This window comes from Anopheles moucheti, chromosome 2 (genome assembly GCF_943734755.1).
Source record: "Anopheles moucheti chromosome 2, idAnoMoucSN_F20_07, whole genome shotgun sequence".
Lineage (NCBI taxonomy): Eukaryota > Metazoa > Arthropoda > Insecta > Diptera > Culicidae > Anopheles > Anopheles moucheti.
In genome coordinates, this window is record NC_069140.1 from 97,357,938 (window position 1) to 97,380,043 (window position 22,106).

At 44.4% G+C, this 22,106-nt stretch overlaps 2 protein-coding genes across 2 annotated transcripts in view; one reads left to right on the forward strand and one right to left on the reverse strand.

The window, feature by feature from the left end:
• Positions 1–22,106, forward strand: part of LOC128310620 (microtubule-associated protein futsch) — a 338,371-nt gene that overhangs the window by 314,683 nt on the left and 1,582 nt on the right. The window lies entirely within an intron of this gene.
• Positions 2,712–7,769, reverse strand: LOC128310627 (uncharacterized). The gene is made up of 5 exons (XM_053047315.1): positions 7,443–7,769; positions 4,456–4,685; positions 3,981–4,336; positions 3,381–3,741; positions 2,712–3,310 (listed from the first exon to the last, which is right to left on the reverse strand). Exons 1-5 carry the CDS (start codon positions 7,767–7,769, stop codon positions 3,010–3,012), a joined length of 1,575 nt encoding a protein of 524 aa, XP_052903275.1. The 3' UTR covers positions 2,712–3,009.

The following is a 22,106-nucleotide window of genomic DNA, read 5'->3' on the forward strand; positions in this document are numbered from 1 at the left end:
ACCAACACTAAGCACGATGAATCGATCGGAAGAACTCAACTCACGCTGGTAAACGACGAGCAACGTTCAAGGACGTCTTGAACAACTCCTGTAGCCACAAGCACAGCGCGAGTGACTCAAACGACAGAAACGACCAGGTGACGAACGTATAGCCCTCGAGCACCCTAGGTACGGCACCTTACATAACCTAGCACAATTTCTTTTCACCCCTCACAACACGCACACGCACACGCACTGTTTTATCTACACGTGGCGACACCTTTTCTATTGGCGAGGGCACTTTCTGACCGCTTGGCGAGTGTCAGGCGCCTGCCTCGAACGAAACGCGAACGGTGAGTGCAATTTTCCGTCCCTTAAACTGTCAACACTGGCGCGCCGCGTCGAAGGTCTTGCTCCCAGATAAAGTGGGTGTCTTCATTGCCGCGCCTAGCGCACGCACACTGGGAACATCGCGCGGCAAACGACTCACTTAGCTACTAAGAAGAAACTGCACCCCGTTTTGTTCAACCCTGCTGTGCATGGACACACGGACGCTCTCGCAATGTACTTCGCGCCGGTAGTCTGCTCCAACCGAATGCCGTTTAATCTCGATACTTTGGGGCCCCCGTCCCAACACGGGCACCGTTCCGTGCTGAACTTGTTTCTCGCCTATTCTCTCATTGGCTCTCTGTTTCTCCTGCTTTATATCTCTCTTGTTTTCATCTGTCCGTCTCCCTCTTTAAGCACTGTTTACCACCACCGAACGCGAAAGGCCCCAATATCGCATTGTGACCGCGGGAATTCGATATTCCATCCCCAATGCTCATCGATTCGTACCAGCAACAAGGGGTGCAAGAGGTGACCTCCGGGCCCGGGGAATTTTTGGAACTGGTTCGACCCCTTACTGCTACAAACAAAATGAACAACCATACACACTCACACACACTCCCACCTGCGCAAGGGTTGTTTTCGCAGTTTTGATTAAACTCCCTCCACTGATTCCAAAACGGCTTGCCAATGCTGCGTTACCGATAAGGATAAGATTTATCTAATCGGAATTGACACTCTAATGCACACGTTAAGCAGTACTTGTGCACTGTCCCTGAATGGTTCCGAACGCGCACTAAGCCGCACGACTGCCGAGGCAAATACAATGTTGTGCTGCTTCTTGTGAAGTGTTTTCTTTCTATTTGTACACTTTCAACTTCAAACAATAATATTCCATTTACGGGAGCGGCATCACTCAGCCCAACTTCCTACCGCGTGGTGCGTAAGTCCATTTCCGGTGAGATCGTTTTACCTTTCTCTCTCTCTCTAACTATTTTTCTCTCTCTCTCGTACTCGCTTTTAGGGGTTTACATTTTTACCGGTAACAATCCGCTGCCGGCTGGACGCACGTTTACGGACGCCGACGGAACGGAAGCTTGCCGTGCTTTACGTTGGCAAGCATGGCACGCATAAATAAGCACCCTTTGTGGTGTTTCGTTTTCTTTTGATCTTGGACGGAGTGAAACAAACAGGGGTAAGTCATTCGCGCACAAGCCACTCGACTCGGTTGGGAATGAAAAATGAAAATTTTTGGAGTTGAATTTCAATGTTTATGTGCCTCGGATGGCGTAGAATAGGGGGTAGAAAATTACGATAAACAATACATTCTTCGAAACGAGCATATCATCTAGTTGGTGAATTGCCTACATTTAGGGGCTTATATGTTTGCATTGCCATCCTATGCAGGTTCAACCAACACCATGGCTACTTTGTCGAGCAAACCGGGGATTTATTCTTCAATTAAATGCAATTTATGTCTATTAGCTATGGGCATAATGATAAGACAAACGTTGCACTCTCCTTGGAAAAACCTCCTTTCGATTAAATCCCCACCACAAACGATTGATCGTTTAGCCTCTTTGTACCACACGCTGCTTGATACGATCGGAAAGTACGAAACACGATGAATCATGAGAAAAATACCGTGCAAGGTGAGGGCCCTTTTCTTTGATTCCCCTTCGTACGGTTTGTACCACACCAAGACAGGTGGAATGGATCTTTGTGGAAAATCCAACTACACTTGGACATCCCGTGAGCCGGTTTTCTGTCCGTGTCTTATAGTATTATTTGTTCCCTGCTCATAAAATATTCAAGGTTCGGTTTTGTCGTTTAAATAAAACTGTTATCTTGATGGAGAACAAAAAGTACGAAACGTATTTTTGGCAATTCATCCCATAAATCATTTTATACGTACCATTCACTTATCCGCACACGACTGTAATTAAAAGTAACCTTCAAAATCTTTCCAGAGAAAGATTTCCTTTTTACATTTAAAAGAGCGCACTCAAAAACGTGTTTTTGTTGGTTAAATTCGTTTACAGAGCTTAAAAACTATCTCGTAAAAACTGTACAATATAAAAGTCCTCGATGGCAGAGCGAAATCAGAGCGAAGCACATAAGCACAACAACTCAACCGAGAAAGGGGAGTGCAGTTTTATATTCTTTGGCCGATTTTACTTCGGGTTCGGTTCACCAACGTTCGACAGAAATGGTTTCTGGTTCAGTTGCAGTTCCAAAATCTCCCAAAAACCATCACCAAGGCCATAGCAGTCGGGCAGGCCACCATTTTCGGACCCAAAGCCTGCGCCGGGGGTATGATGTACCGTGAAGAATACAAACCGGTTTGCTCACGAACCGCATCGGATAAGAAATGTTATGAATCTTCGGCGTTCGGTATTGTTTGTTTTATTTGTTTCGCAGTTTCTTACGTACAAAAATCCCAAAAACCCACTCAAGTCTTCCACGACGACGACGACAACGACGACGAGTTTGCGGTTCGGCGATCCGTGGCGATCGTCCGGGTGACTAATGTTCCTTGCATGGGGCGTGTTGGGAAGGTATGATTGTGTGCTAATGGATGGGCCTGAATCTTAAAACTATTCCGTTGAACAACTACAATTCCGCTACCTAAACGAAACGTTTCGTTTATTTACAGTCTGCTATCAATCTCTTCAGTAGTAATCGTGAAGAAGTCAACTATATCTACACCACGCGCAGCTCATTCTCTGCCTCTGCGTCGTCGTCCGGTGGCAGAACGGTCTGGGTGTCGCGGGGCATCTGGTGATCGGCGTACGGTGTGCTAATGGGCACCTGTCCCGCACGCTGCAGCTTCACCCGTTGGCCAATATTGCACAGACCGATCGAACGACGCCGCAGGCCGACAAAGACGACGAAAATGATGATCGTGTTCCAGGCCAGCACGGACAGCAGCGAGTATTTGCCCATCGAGTACGGTATCCACACGATAATTTGTGTGGCACAGGCGAATGTGGAAACGATTGTGCTGCAAATGCGCGAGAAGGAAGGAGTGGTTTAATGCCGCAGCTTAGCTAAATTGTGGCTCTTCAACTTACAGCTCCTTGCGTTGATCCATACGCTTAGCAGTGCTACCCTCGTTGATTATCTCGAACGGATTATCGCTACTGTTAAATCCGAGATGGTTACGCCCAAAGGAGGTGTAGACGTTGGCCGCACTGATGATCAGTGCCACCAGCAAGCTCACCAGGACCGCCATCAGCAGGACACGCTCGGAATAGAACGTCAGGGCCATGGCGATGAGTGAGGAAGAGGAAACGAAGAACACGGTTACTAACAGTAACCGATAGTTGATGTTGGTTGTACCGCTAGCCGAGGAGTAGAACAACATCGCACTGAAGATCACAAATATGGCGTAGGAAAACTCGACCAGTACGTCGACCACAGGACGGTAGTGCTCTGAAGGAAATGAGAATATACCTTTAGTAACTTAACTTGGAATATTGGAACTCTTAGAAGATTGGAAGCAATTTCAAGATCTCTATTATACAAACTATCTCAAAAGTTTTAGTAAATTTTAAGACTATTCGACAAGCGATAATGGCCTTATATTCCTATATCTGAGCCTCAAATTCTAACTACTCGACTTATGGAAGTCTGAATGGCTCTTCAACTTCAAGGATATAAAAGCGTCTTACCTTGGTGCAGTACGGCAAGCAGCAGCTCCAGCATAATTGCTCCAGCCAGCAATCCGGCATGGCTCGCAATCAGTGGCCCGTACCGGTGTGGTAATGTCCGATCGAATGCATACGCCAGCACGGTAATGGCCGAGACGACCAGCGCCAGTACAATCATCACCGTGCCCAACCACCCGGAGAATAAATCATTCGAATGGCCGACGCCCTCCGCATCGCAGATGTGCGCCGCTAGCACCATGTTGCCCGTTTCCTCCACGCAGAAATCATCGTAGAATTCGATCTGGTCACCGCGCGTCACCAGCAGCGAACCGTTCTGGATCAATAGCATCTGCGTACCACGATCATTAAATATCAACCTGCCGACGGGGATCGCACGAAATTAGACACTCGCCATGTTCGAATTTTAATCTTCCGCAATCTCTCCATTCCTCGCCTTTTATCTCTCTCTCGCTCTCTCCCTTTCTCCTTCTCTTACCTCTGCCCCACACACGTCTTGTCGATCGTCGTATTGTAGCGCAGATATTTGCCGTACTCGTGACACCCGGGACCGTAGTAGTCTAGCTGGCGGGCCAGCAACGTAAAGCGGCTTATGTGATCGTGCACATCCATCGGGTGGCAGGTGGTTATGCTTAGACGGTGGAACGACTGGCCCTTCGGGCAACACTTTCGCACAGTCAGCCTGTCCAGCGAGTTGATGTGCATTGGCTGGAAGGAAATTAATGGAGGAACGGCAAATTGACAAGACAAATTAGAAGTCACCAATACTGATGCTTAAATTTAAATATTATGCAACCTCACAGCTGGGTAAGGTGTAAAACCATCATTTATTATAGTGTAGGCTTATTCTTTGAGATTTAAAAAGCGACCAAGCAAGAAAAGGCGACCTTGAGATAAGCTGAGATAGCCTGCAATAGCTGAAACGAACTTCAAGCCAGTTGGGTAAATTTCCTAATCGTTATTAAGGGAAGGAGATTATTTATTCGATTACAGTTTGATATGATTTGGTAAATAGTGTAGAACACAATAAAGTTAAAGTATTAAATCTGATACAGGTAACAAAAAGAAGCACTATAAATCAATAAATCAATAATTAATCATCCTTTCTTTTCAAGTTCATCTTCCTATTCCGTGTGTCGAGTCTCTAACAGGTTTTTTGTCCGTCTCTGACTTTTGCTCTCAAAATAGTGTGCTCATTTAAAACGAAGTGAAATTGTTACTGATATGCAAAAGCATATTTTTAGGTAAAATATGTCCTCTTTCCCTAGTTTTGTTCGCGATCGTACTATTAACTATGCAAATTTGCCACAGGCATTGGAATGGATACAGATTTACATAACCGTTCTTTATCCTACTTAGAATAGAGGTAGAAAAAGTATTTTCTTTTGAGGACATAAAGTCGCCCCGATGCCGACACGGGATATTTCCACAACAACAGAAGAATTATCCCCGTCAGCTGCACATTCTCGACCAGCTTCAAGTAATCCTGCATATAAAAGACGCTGTCGATCGTCTGGGACCAGTTTTTCCACACAACCACCGTCCATTTCATTTATTATCATATTGCTTCGACGCATTCCGTTTTCGTATTCTATTGATCCTTCTTTACGGGGGTTGTTATTCACCAGAGCCTGTTTGATACTTTCAAACGCGCAAACCATATACATCCCAACTTCACAAACATCTTACGGAAGATGTCTAGAAACGTCGGACCAAACCAACCAGCAAAGTGTTGCAAATTTGTCCATCCCGAGAGTGAGAGGTAGTGCAGGCGCGTCGATCGCGAAAGAAAAATGATTCCACATTAGCACACACGATTAAACACGCCGATCCACCGGCCGCCACACCACCGCGGAAGCTTCCGGTGCGCACATTTCGTCGATGCACTTCGTACAAGCAAAACTGCATGTTAGCGTATGCGGTACCCGTTAAGGTCATCCAAAAGCCGAGTGGAAAGTGAAGTCCTTCGACATTGTAAACCCGAACAGTATAACCGCACAAAACTGTTAACAAATCCAGCGCAACCTGATGGGGTGGCTTCTTTTGGTGTTGGTTGGCAATAAAACACTGTTTTTTTTGCACGGTTGGGTTTTTTGATTAACCTTGTCTCCTCCATCTTGGTAGTGCAACGTTGTTCGGTAGCGTGTTTGTTTTATTTATGCAACACAAGCGCAACCCGGTTTGCACCAGTCGTGCGCGTTGATAATACACACGCTTTAGAAGCCGATTTATTTAGCACGATAATTCGCATTTACTGCGAGCAATAGAGTCAGTCGGATATTGCTTTTTGTGCATAAGCATACTTCCTCATTCCTTCCATTAATGCAAGCAGAAGGGAAATAAAGTACAAGGTTTTCTCAGATCATCGCGGACCAGGTGGTTTTGCCCATAGTGGAATGAATAATGCAGTAGAATTTATAACTGCATCTAAAAGCGAAAGATTTTTAACTGCTGCTTGTTCATTCGCCTAGAAGGAGAGCTTTCTATCCCATAGCTGTCATAAACAATCAAAATTAGCATTCGCAGCTCGCTTGTTTCAGCATCGGTCAGCTTTGCTATAAAAGTTGTTCTTCCAAATGTGCCTTTTATAGCGCTGGAGCCGCCATTAATAAAAACAAATCGAACACTCAACAGGAAATACTAGCACGGAGTAATAAAGCAGGCTGTGATTTTCTAACTAGCTCTTCCTGTGCCCCAACCTGACAGCGACTGACAGGTAGCACCGCTCATACATCTAGCCGCTTGAACAGTTCTTTGAATAGGAGAACAAATGTGGTTCGGTTCTAGTTTTGTGCTGTGTGATTAAAACAATTATACAACCACACTGCGTCAAGATTGCATTAATAGCTCGCTTAGTTTCATATCCTGCTCATTAACTCACCACCTCTAGTGCAATTTGCGTTTAAGCGGAAGAAAAACAATAAAAACAGGAGAAAAAACCCATGTCACCCATGTCGGGAGACTGGAGAACCGGTCAACGCAATTAACAGTCCACTGTCATCCTGATGATTCGTGCTGAACAGTGCTAACTGCAGCTCACGCCATTACGAAAAGCGTGTACTGTTTGCCTTTGTACAACTGGTTTCCCGGCCCGAAATAGGAAGCTGTCGAAAGGCAGTCGGCAACGGAGGCCGAGGGGTTTGTTTTGTCAATAGGAACACGAAAATGTGAGTCCAAAACGAAATATTGATGACACTGTGGGGTAGCTCCGGAGGTCTGTTTCACGCGTTGAACAGCAACAACGCTTGTTCGTCTGTCGGTTTACGCAATGTGAGCCACCCATTTCGGTGGCAGTTCCAGATTCCGCGAATCTTTCGTGCCTTTCACCGACTCACAAAAAAGCGCCGTTTTTAACGACCGTCACAACCTTTCGTTCCAGCTCAAGGTCACGCAGATCCAATCTTTTTGACATCGTTCAAGAGGGGGTTGGGAAAATAAAGCATGCGGCTTCGCTTCCATTCTCACCTGCCGTTCGCCGATGCAAGCAACGCTCTGCTCTGCCGAGCTGGAGTACAGCTCCTCCGAGCTTGTTTCGTTGGTACCCGCACGGGGAGTCGTTTGATTCAGCGCATCCGATATCAGACGATCGAGCGCATCGTTGTAGGCCTGCGGTTCAACCTTCTTACGCCGGTGCCGGGTGTCCAGGATGTAGTCTTCCGGCATATTCTCGCCGGAGTCATCGACGTAGGTGATGAAGTTGGCATCGGTCCTTTCGCACCGGCTAAGCAGCAGGATCAGCACACTAACCCCACCCCACAGCGTAAGCACACAGAGCGTACTGTTTGGTGCCATTTATTATTCACTTCACTGGCACGTTCGTGACAGACGCGTAAGACAAACAAACACAACAATCACACACACACACTCGAAAATCACAGATGAAACAATCTTAAACCAGAGGATGAATTGCAGTACGAGATTCTACACAACAAATGCCGCACACAGCACGCAACTCACGCCATTCCCGGTTGAGTTCGCGCACGGAACTGTGGCATCCTTTCGGCAAAACTGCGAACCGATGCGCGCCGCGTTAAGTCGCCCCGCTGGTAGTGCGTAAACGACGGCTTCACCTGAACTGACACCTCCACCAGTGCCGACGCGCGTCTCGAGGTCTCGTGCGCGCGTCCGTTTGGCTATAGTGCCGAGCGAGCGTGAACATGCAGATCATGGTTGCTGCGAGCCCTGCGGCCCGTTTGTGCGCCACACAACGAACGTTCGCTGTGTGCGTAGTAGCGACCATGCGAGCTTTCCGATGCTGGCTGCTTTTGTTGTTTTGCCTCGCCTGGGCCTTTCCACCCCGACCAGGCGGCCCCATCATGACAGGTGTCAGGTGAAATCAGGTTTTTTGTTTTTCGGATGACTGAACTGATGCAACACCGAAAAACCCATCCTCCACGAAGCGGCGGTTTGGTAAACCCACCGGTGGCGTCCACCGACACAAGCGCAGCGCTCGGAAAAACGAGTTCGGCTGCGGTTATGCCGGTGATGATGCTAACATATGGCTGGAAGTTGAAATGGAGTCGCAAGGTCACGAGCGAGGGAGGGAGGAAATAAAGGGGGGTAGTAGTGCAAACAATAAAACAAAACGCTTGTTTTCGCCATTAGGGAGGAAAAATATGTAAAAGATGAGGTTAAACAAATAATAATCCAGTGGAAACTCATTTCACCCTTATTTCAACCTTTCCTAAAAAATCCATAACCGCGCATGCCGGTAACTTTTCAATCCACAAGCAAAACAACCGTGCATGACGATTGCATACTTTTAGGCGTTTTAAAGCAGCGCGCCTTGAAGCTGCATTCGCTCACTTCCACATGGCCGTTAACATTTATTGACCATTTCAAACAGCGCTTCAGCTTCGAAATTCAGGCTAACGAGGTTGTGTTTAATCGTTTGAATTAATTGTTTACCGATAATGCCTTTAGTTGTATCGCCCAGCCTTGCACCAAATGTACGACAGCTTTTAAAAGGCAGCGTACTGTATCGTTCTGATTTACAATCCATCTTACGACGGTGTACGCTGACGGTCGTGTGCATAGACGATGACAAGGACTCTGGGTCGCAAATAATCCGTAAAGTACGTCTGCAAACGATTCACCGTACATCACCGCTTTGAATGAAGCAGCTGAAAGAACCCGAAGATATTCGTACCACCGTAGCTCAGCTATTTCAACCTCGGCTCTCGGTAGTAGGGGTAATTGTATGAAAACATTTCACACGGCCACTCACACCCACCGACAATCTGCGGGATTCATGTTAGACATGAGTACTACATGCGACCGTATCGCCGTCCTTTCTGTATCGCCAAAGGGGTCGGTCGGCAGGCACATGCACATGGGTTGTGAAATGTGAAACTCTGGCAAAAATCTAATGTCCTTTCTGCTCGCACACACACATATGCACATGCCCGTAGAGACTTATTTGATATCGTTTTAATGAGAATGTTCAGCCACTACAGTATTTTCTCCCGTTGCGGAAGCTTTCCCTTTGACCCGGGGGCCATCCTTCCGTGCGGTGTTCTTGTTTTTCGGTTTATTTTTATTTCCCTTCGCTCGGCAGCAACGCGGGAAACGGAAGTTCGGATTCGGATCGAAGAACAAAACATCGTCCCCTACCAGCAGCTCCCCGGTTGACCTTTCCCCCTGTTTGCCGTACGCGCCTAACGAATACATTTATTTCGCCGAGGATGCCTCCGTAATGTGCGAAGCAATCAACTCACATGCGAACTGTTCGTTCGTTTCGGGGATTAGTGCTGTTAGTAGATGATGATTGTGGTGGCTTTTCCGTGAGGCGCTATCTGTGATTGAAGCGCTATAAAGTGCGCGTGAGTAGTAAGGACGTGGAAAGAAGGCATTCATTTTTTTACATTACCTATAATATCGTTGTACATCTTCTTAAGCCATGAAAAGATTTAATTTCTCACGTATATTTGAAGCGCTCTACCTCCTCTCAAGCTGCTCAGGTATTATGAAATACTCGAACATTTCCATCCGTTCCTTAAGATGACCCAAGAAAATTCATTCTTACCAGGGAAATGATTTTCACACGGAACTAATGGTTCCGGAAAATTCATCAACGTATCGAAAAGTTGAAAACAGTACCACCGTCTCATTCAGGCAACCCCTTCATTTCCGGCGAAAACCGGAGAATTATAATTTGTGAACTTTCCCATTTCCTTCGCCGAGTGGAGCTTGCCAGAGTTTAGGAAAATCTCCTCCCCGTTCAATTACCTTCATTTCCGAGAAAGGTTTTTGTGTGTGCCGGCGCACCGTTTCCTCGGGAAAACGGCGGTGGCGCAGGAAAAAAAGGGCATTTGAGGGTTTATAGCGCACAGACGCAAAAATAAGACCCGAACGCTCGATGTTCTTTTTGCCACTACTTTTGCTGCACGCACAAATCAAGCTTTCGATAAAGGGGCAATACCTGGAGTGTGTAAAGATAAAAAAAAAAGATTCGTCTGATACAACGAAGTTCTTATCGATCTTCTTTTAGTTTTACCTTTGGTTATCATTTTCCGACCGTGCCAAAAAAAACCCTCCACAACATGAGTAAGGTCCTGTTGCAAGTACGGATGTTGAAACTCAGAGGTTCGATGATAAGGCAAGAAACAGATTAAAACCTTTGCATCGCTTTCCCACGAGTGGGAAACTGTTTTGCGACTACCGACTCCACGTGTGGGATGATAAACATTGAACGAGAAAAACTTTTCCCGGTTTTCCTCGCGAGTGGCAAGGATAAAATCTTGCTGCGAAAAAGAGGAAAAGGTTCATAGTTTTTATTAAAATCTTGCTAATATATTCCTTCTATTGGTCGTTTAATAAGTCCCAAAAGGATAAGAAATTTAAATTAATTAAATCGGGAACATTATGTGAAAATGGAACAACTTGCACTTCTGTGTACATTTCGTGAAGTCAAATTTTGGACGCACTCAACTGCTGTTTTTCCCATCTTAAAAACCGTCCCAATGTAATCATCATCTTGAAGAAAAGCTCGCAATCTTGCACCTAGGACACGTTGCCATGGGCATGATTTCTTCGCTTCGAAAAATGTTTTCTTCCAGGGAAATGTACAGGCGGCACAGGAATCGATTCATCCAACACGCTTCCAAACGGACAATCTGTTTGCTACAGCACGCTGGCGTGACGCTAATGAGCGGCTATTAATTCAATATAATTTCCCAACCAAGCCTCCCTTTTCCGCATCTCACCACCGCCAGGAGTTTGTACCACAGTGTCCCATCTTACCATACAGCTTGGTCAATTTTTCTTCCCCTGTTGGTTCTTTTGGGTGCGAAATGATTCTAATTACACCGGTAACGGTTGATGGGATAAATTTATCCGAAAGCGATCGCAGTTCAGTTAAGGTCCAGCTGAAGGGGAATTATTAGACAGTGGCTTACCATGGTGATATGCTTTCCATGTTTTAGTACTAAGAATGATACAATTACTAATGGCGCGGTTTGGCTTATTCAAAGTTGGTTTATTTATTTATTTTTTAATATTGTAATCACATTTAGTTAATTCATTTTGTTTTTCGTTTTTCCTCCCTTTCGATAGGTCATTCGTGAATGTGTATGTCTAGTGTAGATTAATGTATTTTTTCTATGTTTTGGCCTATCTCTAAAAATACTAATCCAATATGCAAAACAAAATTCAAGTATGTTATAGCTGCCTGCTTTGACCAACTTAAAGCATTGATATAAATTGAACAACCGTGACAAGGTCATGACTTAAAATGCTAACGCAAGATAAAAAATATTCTTAGTTTTTTTTCATAATATTCTGTTTCATATTGGTATATTAAGGGTTAGCCATACACAATCTCACCCGTCATAAAACGTATAAGATACCTCTCATCACACACACTTCAAGCTCAACATCATTAACGAGTTCAGTTCACATATGCGAAACATTAAAAGTTGTCCTAAATGTATTAGTATTGCATAACATTACATTATATGATTTAACCCATACGGTACGTCCATTTGTGCCAGAAAACTAATTTGATCAAATGCTTTCAACCGTTTGGCCTTTACACAATCACTCCCCCCAGGGACGCTGTAGCAGTAAAAGGTCATATAAATTAGCATTCGTTTGCAAAATTTATCGTTCTGTGCTGCGAGTGAAACGTTATCTTTAGACAATTGTTGCTGTTTTACGAACCTCAACAATCGATCAATCAAATGCTGTGTCGCTCGCGCATCGACCCTGTGCTGTCATAAACTTTTGCAGCATCCACACACAAAAAAGACCCTGCCCGGCTACTTCTTGGAGTACGTTGCGTGTGCGTTCTCGAAAAGTTTACGTCTAATAAATGGCGCGTGAAGCAGTCCATAACTCACTCACCGAAATGGCAAGATGGCGCTCCGATGACACTGAACAGACACCATTGATCCGACGCCATCTTCTTGCGTCCCTGGACCTCTCCAGCGGCCTCCGCCGACAGTGCCTTTCCCCGAGAGATTCTGCAAATTTAATTAACTAACGCCAGACGACGAACACACGACTACAGCAGGTGTCAGGGAGTGATGGACGGATGGGCGACACGATGGATGCTCCACCGCGTGTCAGGAAGGGAGATTAGTTTCACACGCTCTAAACAAAACGGAGCACACCGGCCTCACCTATCGGTGCGCCCGTAGATGACCTATGACGTACTGCCGGCCACATCGACGAAGGTCCTCCGGTGGGACGGTGGAAGCTAATCACACGCAAACAGGAAGCGACCGTGACGTGGTGTGCCTCACGCCTGCCATCACTGCACCATGCCGCACCATCGGCCGTCGAAGATCTTTACTGCGCGGTACGGCGGATGTTTCCTTTTGGAGTATAGTGTTGGCAGCTGATGTGGGCAGAGATAGTGGTACCGTATGCGCATGCAGCTGCTGCCACTGCACCGAGACTGCACTTGGGATGTCTTTTCTATTGCGGTCGGTGGCGTAAAATGTGGATCAATGCCAAATAAGCGCATATACATACACCTCGCACAACCCTTCGATAAGTTTGGTGCACAGCTGGGACGCATAGAAACACACACGGAATTCGGAATGAAGCCGGTGGTTTCAGTTTTGCTAAAGCGGAACAAACGTTGGTTACAAAATAATTCGAAATTTGATAAGTTTACCAATATGTTATGCAAGTTCATTAACCTTCAGTTCAGGTGTTCTCTAATTAAAACGGTACATATCAATCATAGGACTTTATCCAAATAACGATCTTCATTTGGACAATTTTTACAATGATGTCAATTATTGGTAAACTGCGACAGAATGGGCAAATAAAAAACCAGTTACCACGGCTCGCCACGTCTTCTATTTATTGACACATTTTCCACATCACAACACTCGCCTTTTTCTCGCACCTCTTTTTTCCACGTGAGCCTCTCGGTGAGCGATGGCCCGATATGGACCATTTGCTTTTAATCGATTATCGACTGATTTACGTGCGCAGACCATTGCATCGAAAACACCCCCGACCCGATCTGCGCTAGGCATATGGGGTATAATTACATCAACCTAACGCGAACACGAGGTCACAGTAGCCCTTGGCATGGTTTTCACATTCCACTGTCAATGAGTTGATAGATTTTTTTGTTGTGTGCAATACTAGCCGTGATAGCGGCAAATGAAACTTAATTTGGAGGAATTGAAGCGATTGGAAGAGTGCGACGAAAAAAGTGTCACTTTTTTAATAAATTGTTCCACAGTCGCTAATAACATTTCGATTATCGATCGACATTATCGATGTATTAAATAATGCAATTACCTTCGATACATTTGCTATAAAAAAAACACCATCATGTGTAAGTAAACGGATGTTTTTTTTAAATTATGTTAAGAGATCATACTTACAAGTTGTTTGTTGTTTTTTCGAGCTGTCATTCGCTTCATCACGTTCTGAAGCTGGCTGTCAAAAACGATACTAATGTCAAATGCCATTGTGACAGCTGCGCATCGATACTACCACCTGCCAGTAGTAATTATTACTAAACGCTGCAACTAACCTCACTTTCAGAGGCCAAACCGTGATGTTTACCTTAGAAGAGTATAATTTCTCCAAAAACGACTAAGTAACACGCAAACTGCTGCCATAATGTTGTAGCTAGAATGGAGGAATATCAACCAATTAACGTGTTGGGACAATTAGTCCAACTTCTTGGCAGTGCTCGTCAACCACAAAACTGTGCTCAAACAGTTCCCTCACATTGGCAACAGCACTACCTATTTGGCAATAAGCCCCTTGTCGCGATATTGTTTAATCTCTCACAAACCGACTCATGAATTGATAATTGATCTAATTGGATATCGATTTTCAAGGATGGCATTGCGCGTACAATGGACGAACGGTACTGGTACACGTCAACTGCAATTTGGCGCAAAAAAAAACACTGTAATGGAACAACCCCTAGCGTATGCGTACCGTTGCCGAGTGGGTGAGGGTTGCAGGTGGGTGGATAGCATTAGGCGGGGATGGTATGTCGCTGGCAGTGGAAAGGAAGCGGATGGGACAAGGTGTCGGCCTCAAGAGTTGCTAACACTTGTGTGTGATAGCAGCCGTTTTGTGACCGTTCATTTATTTTCGTTCGTCATTGCGATGACATTGGCCCGACCAACCGGGCCGGGGGTTGTGGTTTGAGTTATTGACCTTCCCATCTGAAATGTTGTTTTCTTCTCGATAGTTTTCTTCTTTAGCCTTTTCACCTCATTCTGCTCTTCTCTTTGTTAAATGTCATTCCGATGGACGCGGATCGAGTAGATTCGTTTTCATCATTAAGTTTTTTTTTGTTGCTATTATTGCTCAACCTCTCCATTTCATGCGATCCAAATTTTTCGCACATAGAGGCACGCACGCGTTCCATGATTTTGCAAAATGAAACGAAAATTAGCCAAACCCTTGTACAGCCGTGCGCTTCCCGCACCAGCACAGCTCTCAAGCGGGCAAATCTAATTAGATTTTGATGCTTTTACTCCGTTCTTCGTTTGGCTGCCATTATATACACTCACGCACACTTGACACAGCTAACTTCAACATGTCGGAAAATTACCATCTTATGTGGTCCCCAAAGGCTTGACATCTCTTAGCGTAAGGACGGGCCGTCCTAGATTGATAAGCATTCATTGACCCCTAGCTCGCATGTAAACTCTCACCCAACCCAGCATCACCCAGCAAGCAATCAGCAATGACCGATCGCGACTACCACCATCGAAAGTTTTGCAATCTGATACGGGAAATACATTAAAATTATCGATTTCAACTCATGCAGCACCAGAGGGAGAGCGAAGAACGCAAACCGGAGCAACCGGGACAGGAAGAAAGATTGCTTTCGTGCGCCTCAATGCTCACTTTCATCTTGCAAAAACCGGACGCGAACGCTAACCTTCCGGTATGATGCTTCCTTTTGCGTGAGAGTGGATTTCGAGTGCAAATGGTTGATGAGAAGATTTTCAATTTATGGCACAACGTTATTCCGGTCTACGATTGATTTCCTAACGCTTGTAGCGTAACATGAATCGTAGTATAAGCAGCAAACTATTTTTAGTTTATCCTGGTCACGGCACCAAACAGTTCTTATAATATTCAAGCATTCAAAGTCTAATATTTTGAAAATGTGGAAAATTATCGTTTCAAACAAATGACATAACTAAGACATTTTTACTCATTAAGGAATTCCCAGTTACCAGTTGCTTAGTATCATCCTAATGAAATATTATATTTAATCTTCCTAGAGGGCGCTTCAACAACAACAACAACAAATGCATACCCTTAACTGTTGCCCCTCAACATAACAGCCGCCATTTGTAAGGCTAAATACTTCTTTCCCCCAATTTCCCAACACTAAACATTTCCACTGAAAGGCATTCAACTCACTCGAATACCCGAACGCAGCCCACACACAATAGCTCACTTCCGGCAACGATGTGGGCAGTTTTTCTTCCCTTCCGGTCTAGATAACGGGCGCATAACACTTCGCGACAACCAGAAAGGATAGATAACACGGGACGTTAGGAGCTGGGGGAAGGGCAAAGAAAAGGGAAAAATCGACTCGTTAATGCGTTTTCACTCGAGTGATTAGATTACGTAATCGTTGAGGATGACCAACAAACAGTGTGAGTAGGTGTGTACGCCCTTCTGTGTGCGTGTGTGTGTGTGTCCATTGACACAGGGTTGAAGTGTTTGGAAAGGAGGAAAAGCAGAAAGCCTCCTCCATATTTTCCCCACCGATCCTGGAACCCCAGACCCAGACCAAACGGTCATCTTTTAATAGGCAACATAGGCAACGACGTAGGCAAACTTAATCGATATCTTTCGGTTCGGAAACGATCTCGCACACTAACATTCCGTACGGGGCGCGCGTTTTTACGACTTTTTATCAAATTTATAGCTGCCAACCATTGCGAACGTAATGCGGACCGCTGCCTTGCTGCTGTACGATTATTGATTCAGCTCTAAATTTTGCATTCAGCTCAGTGTTGTTTCAAATCGCATGAGCCGCGCGAAAGAATCTAACGAATGTGTTGTTGTCGTTTCGGGTTCGAAACCGTTGCCAAATGTTTCGAGGTCTTCGGGCCCGCGAACGGTTAAGTTTTACCGACTCGCTCAAGCGTAAATGAAGCGGACACGGAATGACCAAGGGCTAGCAAATATACGGTTAATGCTTTCATTATAAGCGGCTCTGCATTGCTTTCACTGGGTGCGCGGCATCGACGCCACGTCGAGAAACATCTGGTAATCATATTCCATACTGCCATACGCCTTTCATCAGGGCGTCGCGTTCAATCGGGGAAGGTGTCCAAAACCATTAAATCTAGATGCACTACAACACTCTGGTACGTTGCGCTGTTCGACGACCACGGCCGTGTTCGTCGAACAAAACTGTCACTGTCTGGACCGAAGCAGACACATTAGCAACGACACAAGTCCACACTCTATTAATGCCTAGCGTAGTATTTTACGCTACCTTGAGCGTACGGTTCTGTTCTGTTTTTCTTACGCCTGGCGCCGATCGATTCAACAGCACCATCCTGGTCACGGCACCAAGAAGAACATTTCGAATTTTTATTGCTGCAAAACTACAACGCCAATCCACTGGGGCAGACCAAAGGTTTGCAAAGTTGCGCCAGCCTAGTTATTACAACCAGCAGTGGTTGCTTCCCAGCGGAATGGCCACAAACATAAACAATTCCAACGATTGGAGGCTGTCAATGGTTAAAATAAACAATCGTACACACGACAAACAGTTTTTGGCATTCAAAACTCTTCCACCCGTTAACCATATGGCGGAAGCGTAATCGAGATGACGGTAGATGTTTTGGGTTGCTTAATATTCGTTGAGTAAACAACTCATCTTTGGTGACTATTGGTGCACATTTAGAGAACAACAACGTGGAGAGAAAGATTGCGACTTTGCACACCCTAACGGCTAAGTTATGGGACACGAAAAGTTGTTCTGTCCTAAAAGAGGATAATTAAGACAGTGACACGTGTACTATGGTTGCAACAAACAAACTGTACCAAACATAGCCAACATACCAAAGCGTAGATGAATGAATTTATTGACCTGAAATGGACAAAAATCTAACCCAATAAAGATACCACTAAAGCACACTATAAAGCAGTGAACCTCAATCATTTTCCTCGCAATTTTCAGTTCCATAAAATCTTCCCGAAGGAAACGTTTAATGTCGGGACATATTATGCTTGCGAATGCTTTCATTCGCCATCATTATGATACTTTTTTTTACATGTTTTATCTGTTTTATTTTGTGCTCTCCTGTATCTTCGCACTGCTGTCATCCGGGATAGGTTCGCTATACATCCTTTTTCATCACCTCGAAGGTGTGCAAGGCTAGCGAAACAAATAACCGTCATTTTCTAACTTCCACCTCACTGCGACTGTTTCACTGTTGTTCTTGGAATGATTTGACCCATCCTGCCCGCTTCTTTCCATTTCCGTGGCTTCTTCAGCTCATCGCATCAATTACTCACAGATGAAGTCACCGGAATCGACGTTAATTGGATTTATTGAAGGAGTTGAACCGTTTGCCACTGTGTGTATATATCGTCAGCCGAAGGATGTAGTCGGTGGCAGCAGGCAGTGCACGAGCGGCGAGTCGTCAGCACCTAACTCCAGCGTCATCTTACAAAACAACCCCCACAAACACACACACACTCACGTGCAATCAAAAAGAAAAAGGAAAACGAGTAACAAAATATAACAACATGCCGGACAGCGCAATCGAACGCCTAAATCGGATGTTTGCCGCCGAGAAAATCGATCGATGACAGCTAAGAAATATGGCCAGGAACCATCTGCCGGGTGGCTAGGGCTAATGGTATTACCATTAGGTAGTGTTGGGTAGTGCAATCTACGGGTTTTTTTGTCGCCCGTTACGGAGAGTGTCGAGATGGTCTCGTTAATCCATGACTAAACAATTCCAGCTTTAAACTCTCCAAGGATTCAAGCTGCATTTATTATTTCTGCAATAAAGAACTGCATCGTTTTTGCTTGTTTTGCATGCACAGGACGTTAAGCTAGTACTCATAACCCACATATAAAATATGGCAATCAAACCACAAGCAGTAGTAAAATCCCAACATTTGCATCCTCGCTAGTGATTCACAAATCTTCAAGAAAAATTGTTTACAAACTTCGCCAATCCCTTCTCAACACGTCTCCGTACAGTTTTAAGTGCTCCAGATTTATGTCCCAATGCGACAGCTCTACACACATAAAACTGACGTCTCGCAATCACTGGCGAATCCTTCCGAAAAAGGGGTGATAAATTTCACCAAACACCAACCAAACCGTTTGACTTTGCCTGTTCTTAGCTCTTCTTGTAACGTTGTAAAAAACTTAGTTCTAAAAGTTTTTCTAAATCGGAAACGAAATGCTCGACAAGTTATGACAAAAAACAAAGATTTTGGGATAGAAATAAAAGAAAAAAACTAAAACTCCTCCACGCTACACCTCGAGATAGTGCAGAACCGGGCTCGAAGAGAAGTGAGTATGAGTGGGGAGTTTACTCAGACACGCAAAACCTCAACCATCTAGAGTAAAATCCCAAATCTAACCTTAGTGATTGACAGCTGTCGCTTTCGTCATCGGGGATATTCGATATTGTTCATATTAAAATTGACATTTCTTTCCACCCCGTCAAACTGGTCTCTAATTGCATTAGGAATCGTGGCGACTTAAAGCAAACGGGCTGTTATTACACGGCGGCAACTAGCTGGAGCATTTTGTACGGATCTATTTTTGTATCATATAATGGGCATGAACTCCGACAACATTCGGATTACCGTGATTGATAGCTCTATCACATCATGGAAGTCAATATTTTTCACAGAATTTGACAGTAGCAAAGCATGCTAGTATGTCACTTTTTGTGATTTGTTTTAAAGAGCATTTATAGATTACTAATACCTAAACAGTAGACGCTCGAGAGTCTCAAATTGATAAGGGTTGTAGAGAATCATTTATCAGAACTATTAAGTGTTGTTCTTCTTTATAAACTGCCCTATCGGATCTTGTTGGAACTCCTGGTGAGATGTTTATAAAGTCGGCTTGAACTCTCAGCTGGTCAGCTGTGAAAAAGTACATCAGTTGACGTCTTGAGTTGCGTTGAATATGATCATGACTTTGGCGCACAATCTAAGTCTAACATAATATTACTCTTTTCTGAAGTGGGCTGTTCATGAATGAGCGAATAGTAATAGACCTTGGCTATTAGGAGAGAACTCATTAAGACATCCGGACATTTAGAATGTTGTGCCTCAAGTCATCTAGGGACTTTGTAAAATGGGTTACTTCAATTGGAATGAGTCGAGCTCAAGTTCCACAAAGACAATGTGAAGTTGAGGTTGAATAACTCAAAAACTTATTAGATAATAAAAATAAATTATTTGCCATGTACACTGAATGTAGGTATTTTATAAAATGTACAAACATTCCACAGTAAATCACAAACCATGTATAATAAATGACAATGACAATGAGAAAAAAAGATGTCTGCTGAAGCAGAAAACAAATTTCGAGACACAAAAGTAACAAACATCGTAATGAGGTAGATAATAAATCTTCCCCATCAACCCATCGGAGATGAAAAACATGCAGCGGTAAAGACACGTGGCCGTGACACATGATTTCTGTCCATCAATCTGCTTGACCGACCAGTCCGACACGTACCGCACCATTCAGCGGCTACAAATTGGACGAATTGCGATTTTAATTTCTAATCCACATTTTCATCCCACCAGAGGGTTTGGTTTTTTTGTGTTTTACGGTTTTATTTTATGCCTCCGCCTCTCCTTCTCTCGATGGTTAAAATTGACAAATGGTCAGCAATGTGCAAATAGGGCATCTAATCCGCGATGGTTAGACACGCGCATTAGTTTTGCAACGTGGACGGACACGTGATCAGCGTCCAGTAAGTCAAGACACATGTATCTACCTGGGCGAGTGTGCGATGAACAACCGGCGAACTGTGTACTTCACCAATCGAGGGAAGCACCGTGAATTCGGTTGTGAATACTTTTCCTTTATCATAAATTTTTTATGCAAATGAAGTAAAACTTAAAGAAAAAGTAATGATGTTTAATGTCTCCTAGCACCCACGCATAGAAGTGTGCAAATTAATAAAAAAGCTGCAATTTATCAATCGTTAAATAATCAGAAACTTTACACCACCCGATGAAAACAGTGAACCTTCAAAAGGCAATAAACCGCACACAGAAACAAAAACACCAAAGTTGAAGCACATAAAAAAAAATCATTAAATTTAATAAAACCAACCCCCACCGGAACTATAAAACGGTTTTCTGCGCGCACACGAGTGTACACGAGTGTGGCAAAAAATAAAAGCTGGCAAGAGCAACATAAAAAGCTTCACAAACGCAACCCTAAACGCACAAAGCAACGGGAAAAGAGAAATGAAAAAATAATAATTCTCCATTTTATTACACCTTACTTTACAACCGCTCGCCTACGCGATCGATGGTACGTGGTGCATCTTCGGTGCTTTTTTGCAATTTGACGCTAGGAGCTGTGTCCGCCTGGTGCATCGCTTTATCTGATTATTTGCGCCGCACTAGCGCGGGATTGGATGGTCCGCGTGGCGCTTTTTAATGAACGGATCACCGATCTTTCCCTATCTCTGCACCAAAATCGCGCCGCCAATGCACTGCACGCAAAGTGCACGCGCCACACTGCGCGGACGTGAAAAGGGGTGACTTTTTGGAGTTTCATGAAACATTCATAAGCTATCAGCGTTATCACTGAGGTGAAAGATGATGTACACGAGCTGCTTGCTTAGACGAACGTCAAAATTTACTGAAGTCGCCAAAGATTTGCAATTAAAAATCACCCCCAACGCAAAAAAAGTGTGAGCAACCTTATGTCTAATGCAGATGAAAGCTTAAACAAAACGTAAAACTCTCGTGCGCAATAAACGAGAAAACAAAAAGGGCTCGGAATAAAACATTACAAACACATGTCCTCATAATGTCTCGACTGACTGCAACGAGAACGGGGGAACAATTGGTGCGAACGAAACCAAACACACCAAACACCCAACTAGAAAAGCGAGAATAAAACGGGAGTTTTTTGTTTGACGGAGGTTTATGTCTCCTTCCACCCCTCCCGAACACCGTTCTGCGGTGACGGTGCGGTTGATGATAAAGTCCCTGCTCATATCCATATAGGTTGGGTTTTGGGTTTTGGGTTTTGTAATTGACATAAAAATATAGCGAGCAATGGCGCACCTTCTTTCTTTCGCTCGGTCAACCCCACCTTCCCCATACCATGAAGGGTTTGGGCGGTTATATGATGGGCAGTTTTTTCACGTCTGTTTTCACCGTGTGCGCTGTATCTCCTAAAATGGCTTTTGATAAATCGTACCGAATGGCGACATGACAGGTGAGAAATACGATTCCGAATCGAAATTTGCATTGCCGGCCGGGGGCCGCTGGGTGAAGATAAAAATGAGAAAAATCGGACATCCGTTGCACAAAGCAGGCGTTGTCCTTAGTTGGTGAAATGGTTGTATGGTGAAATAAAACAAACTCTTCTTCCTTTCAGTTTGTTTGTAAAATCATTTCCATTCGAAAAATACTAAGGAATCATTCGTTTATTTG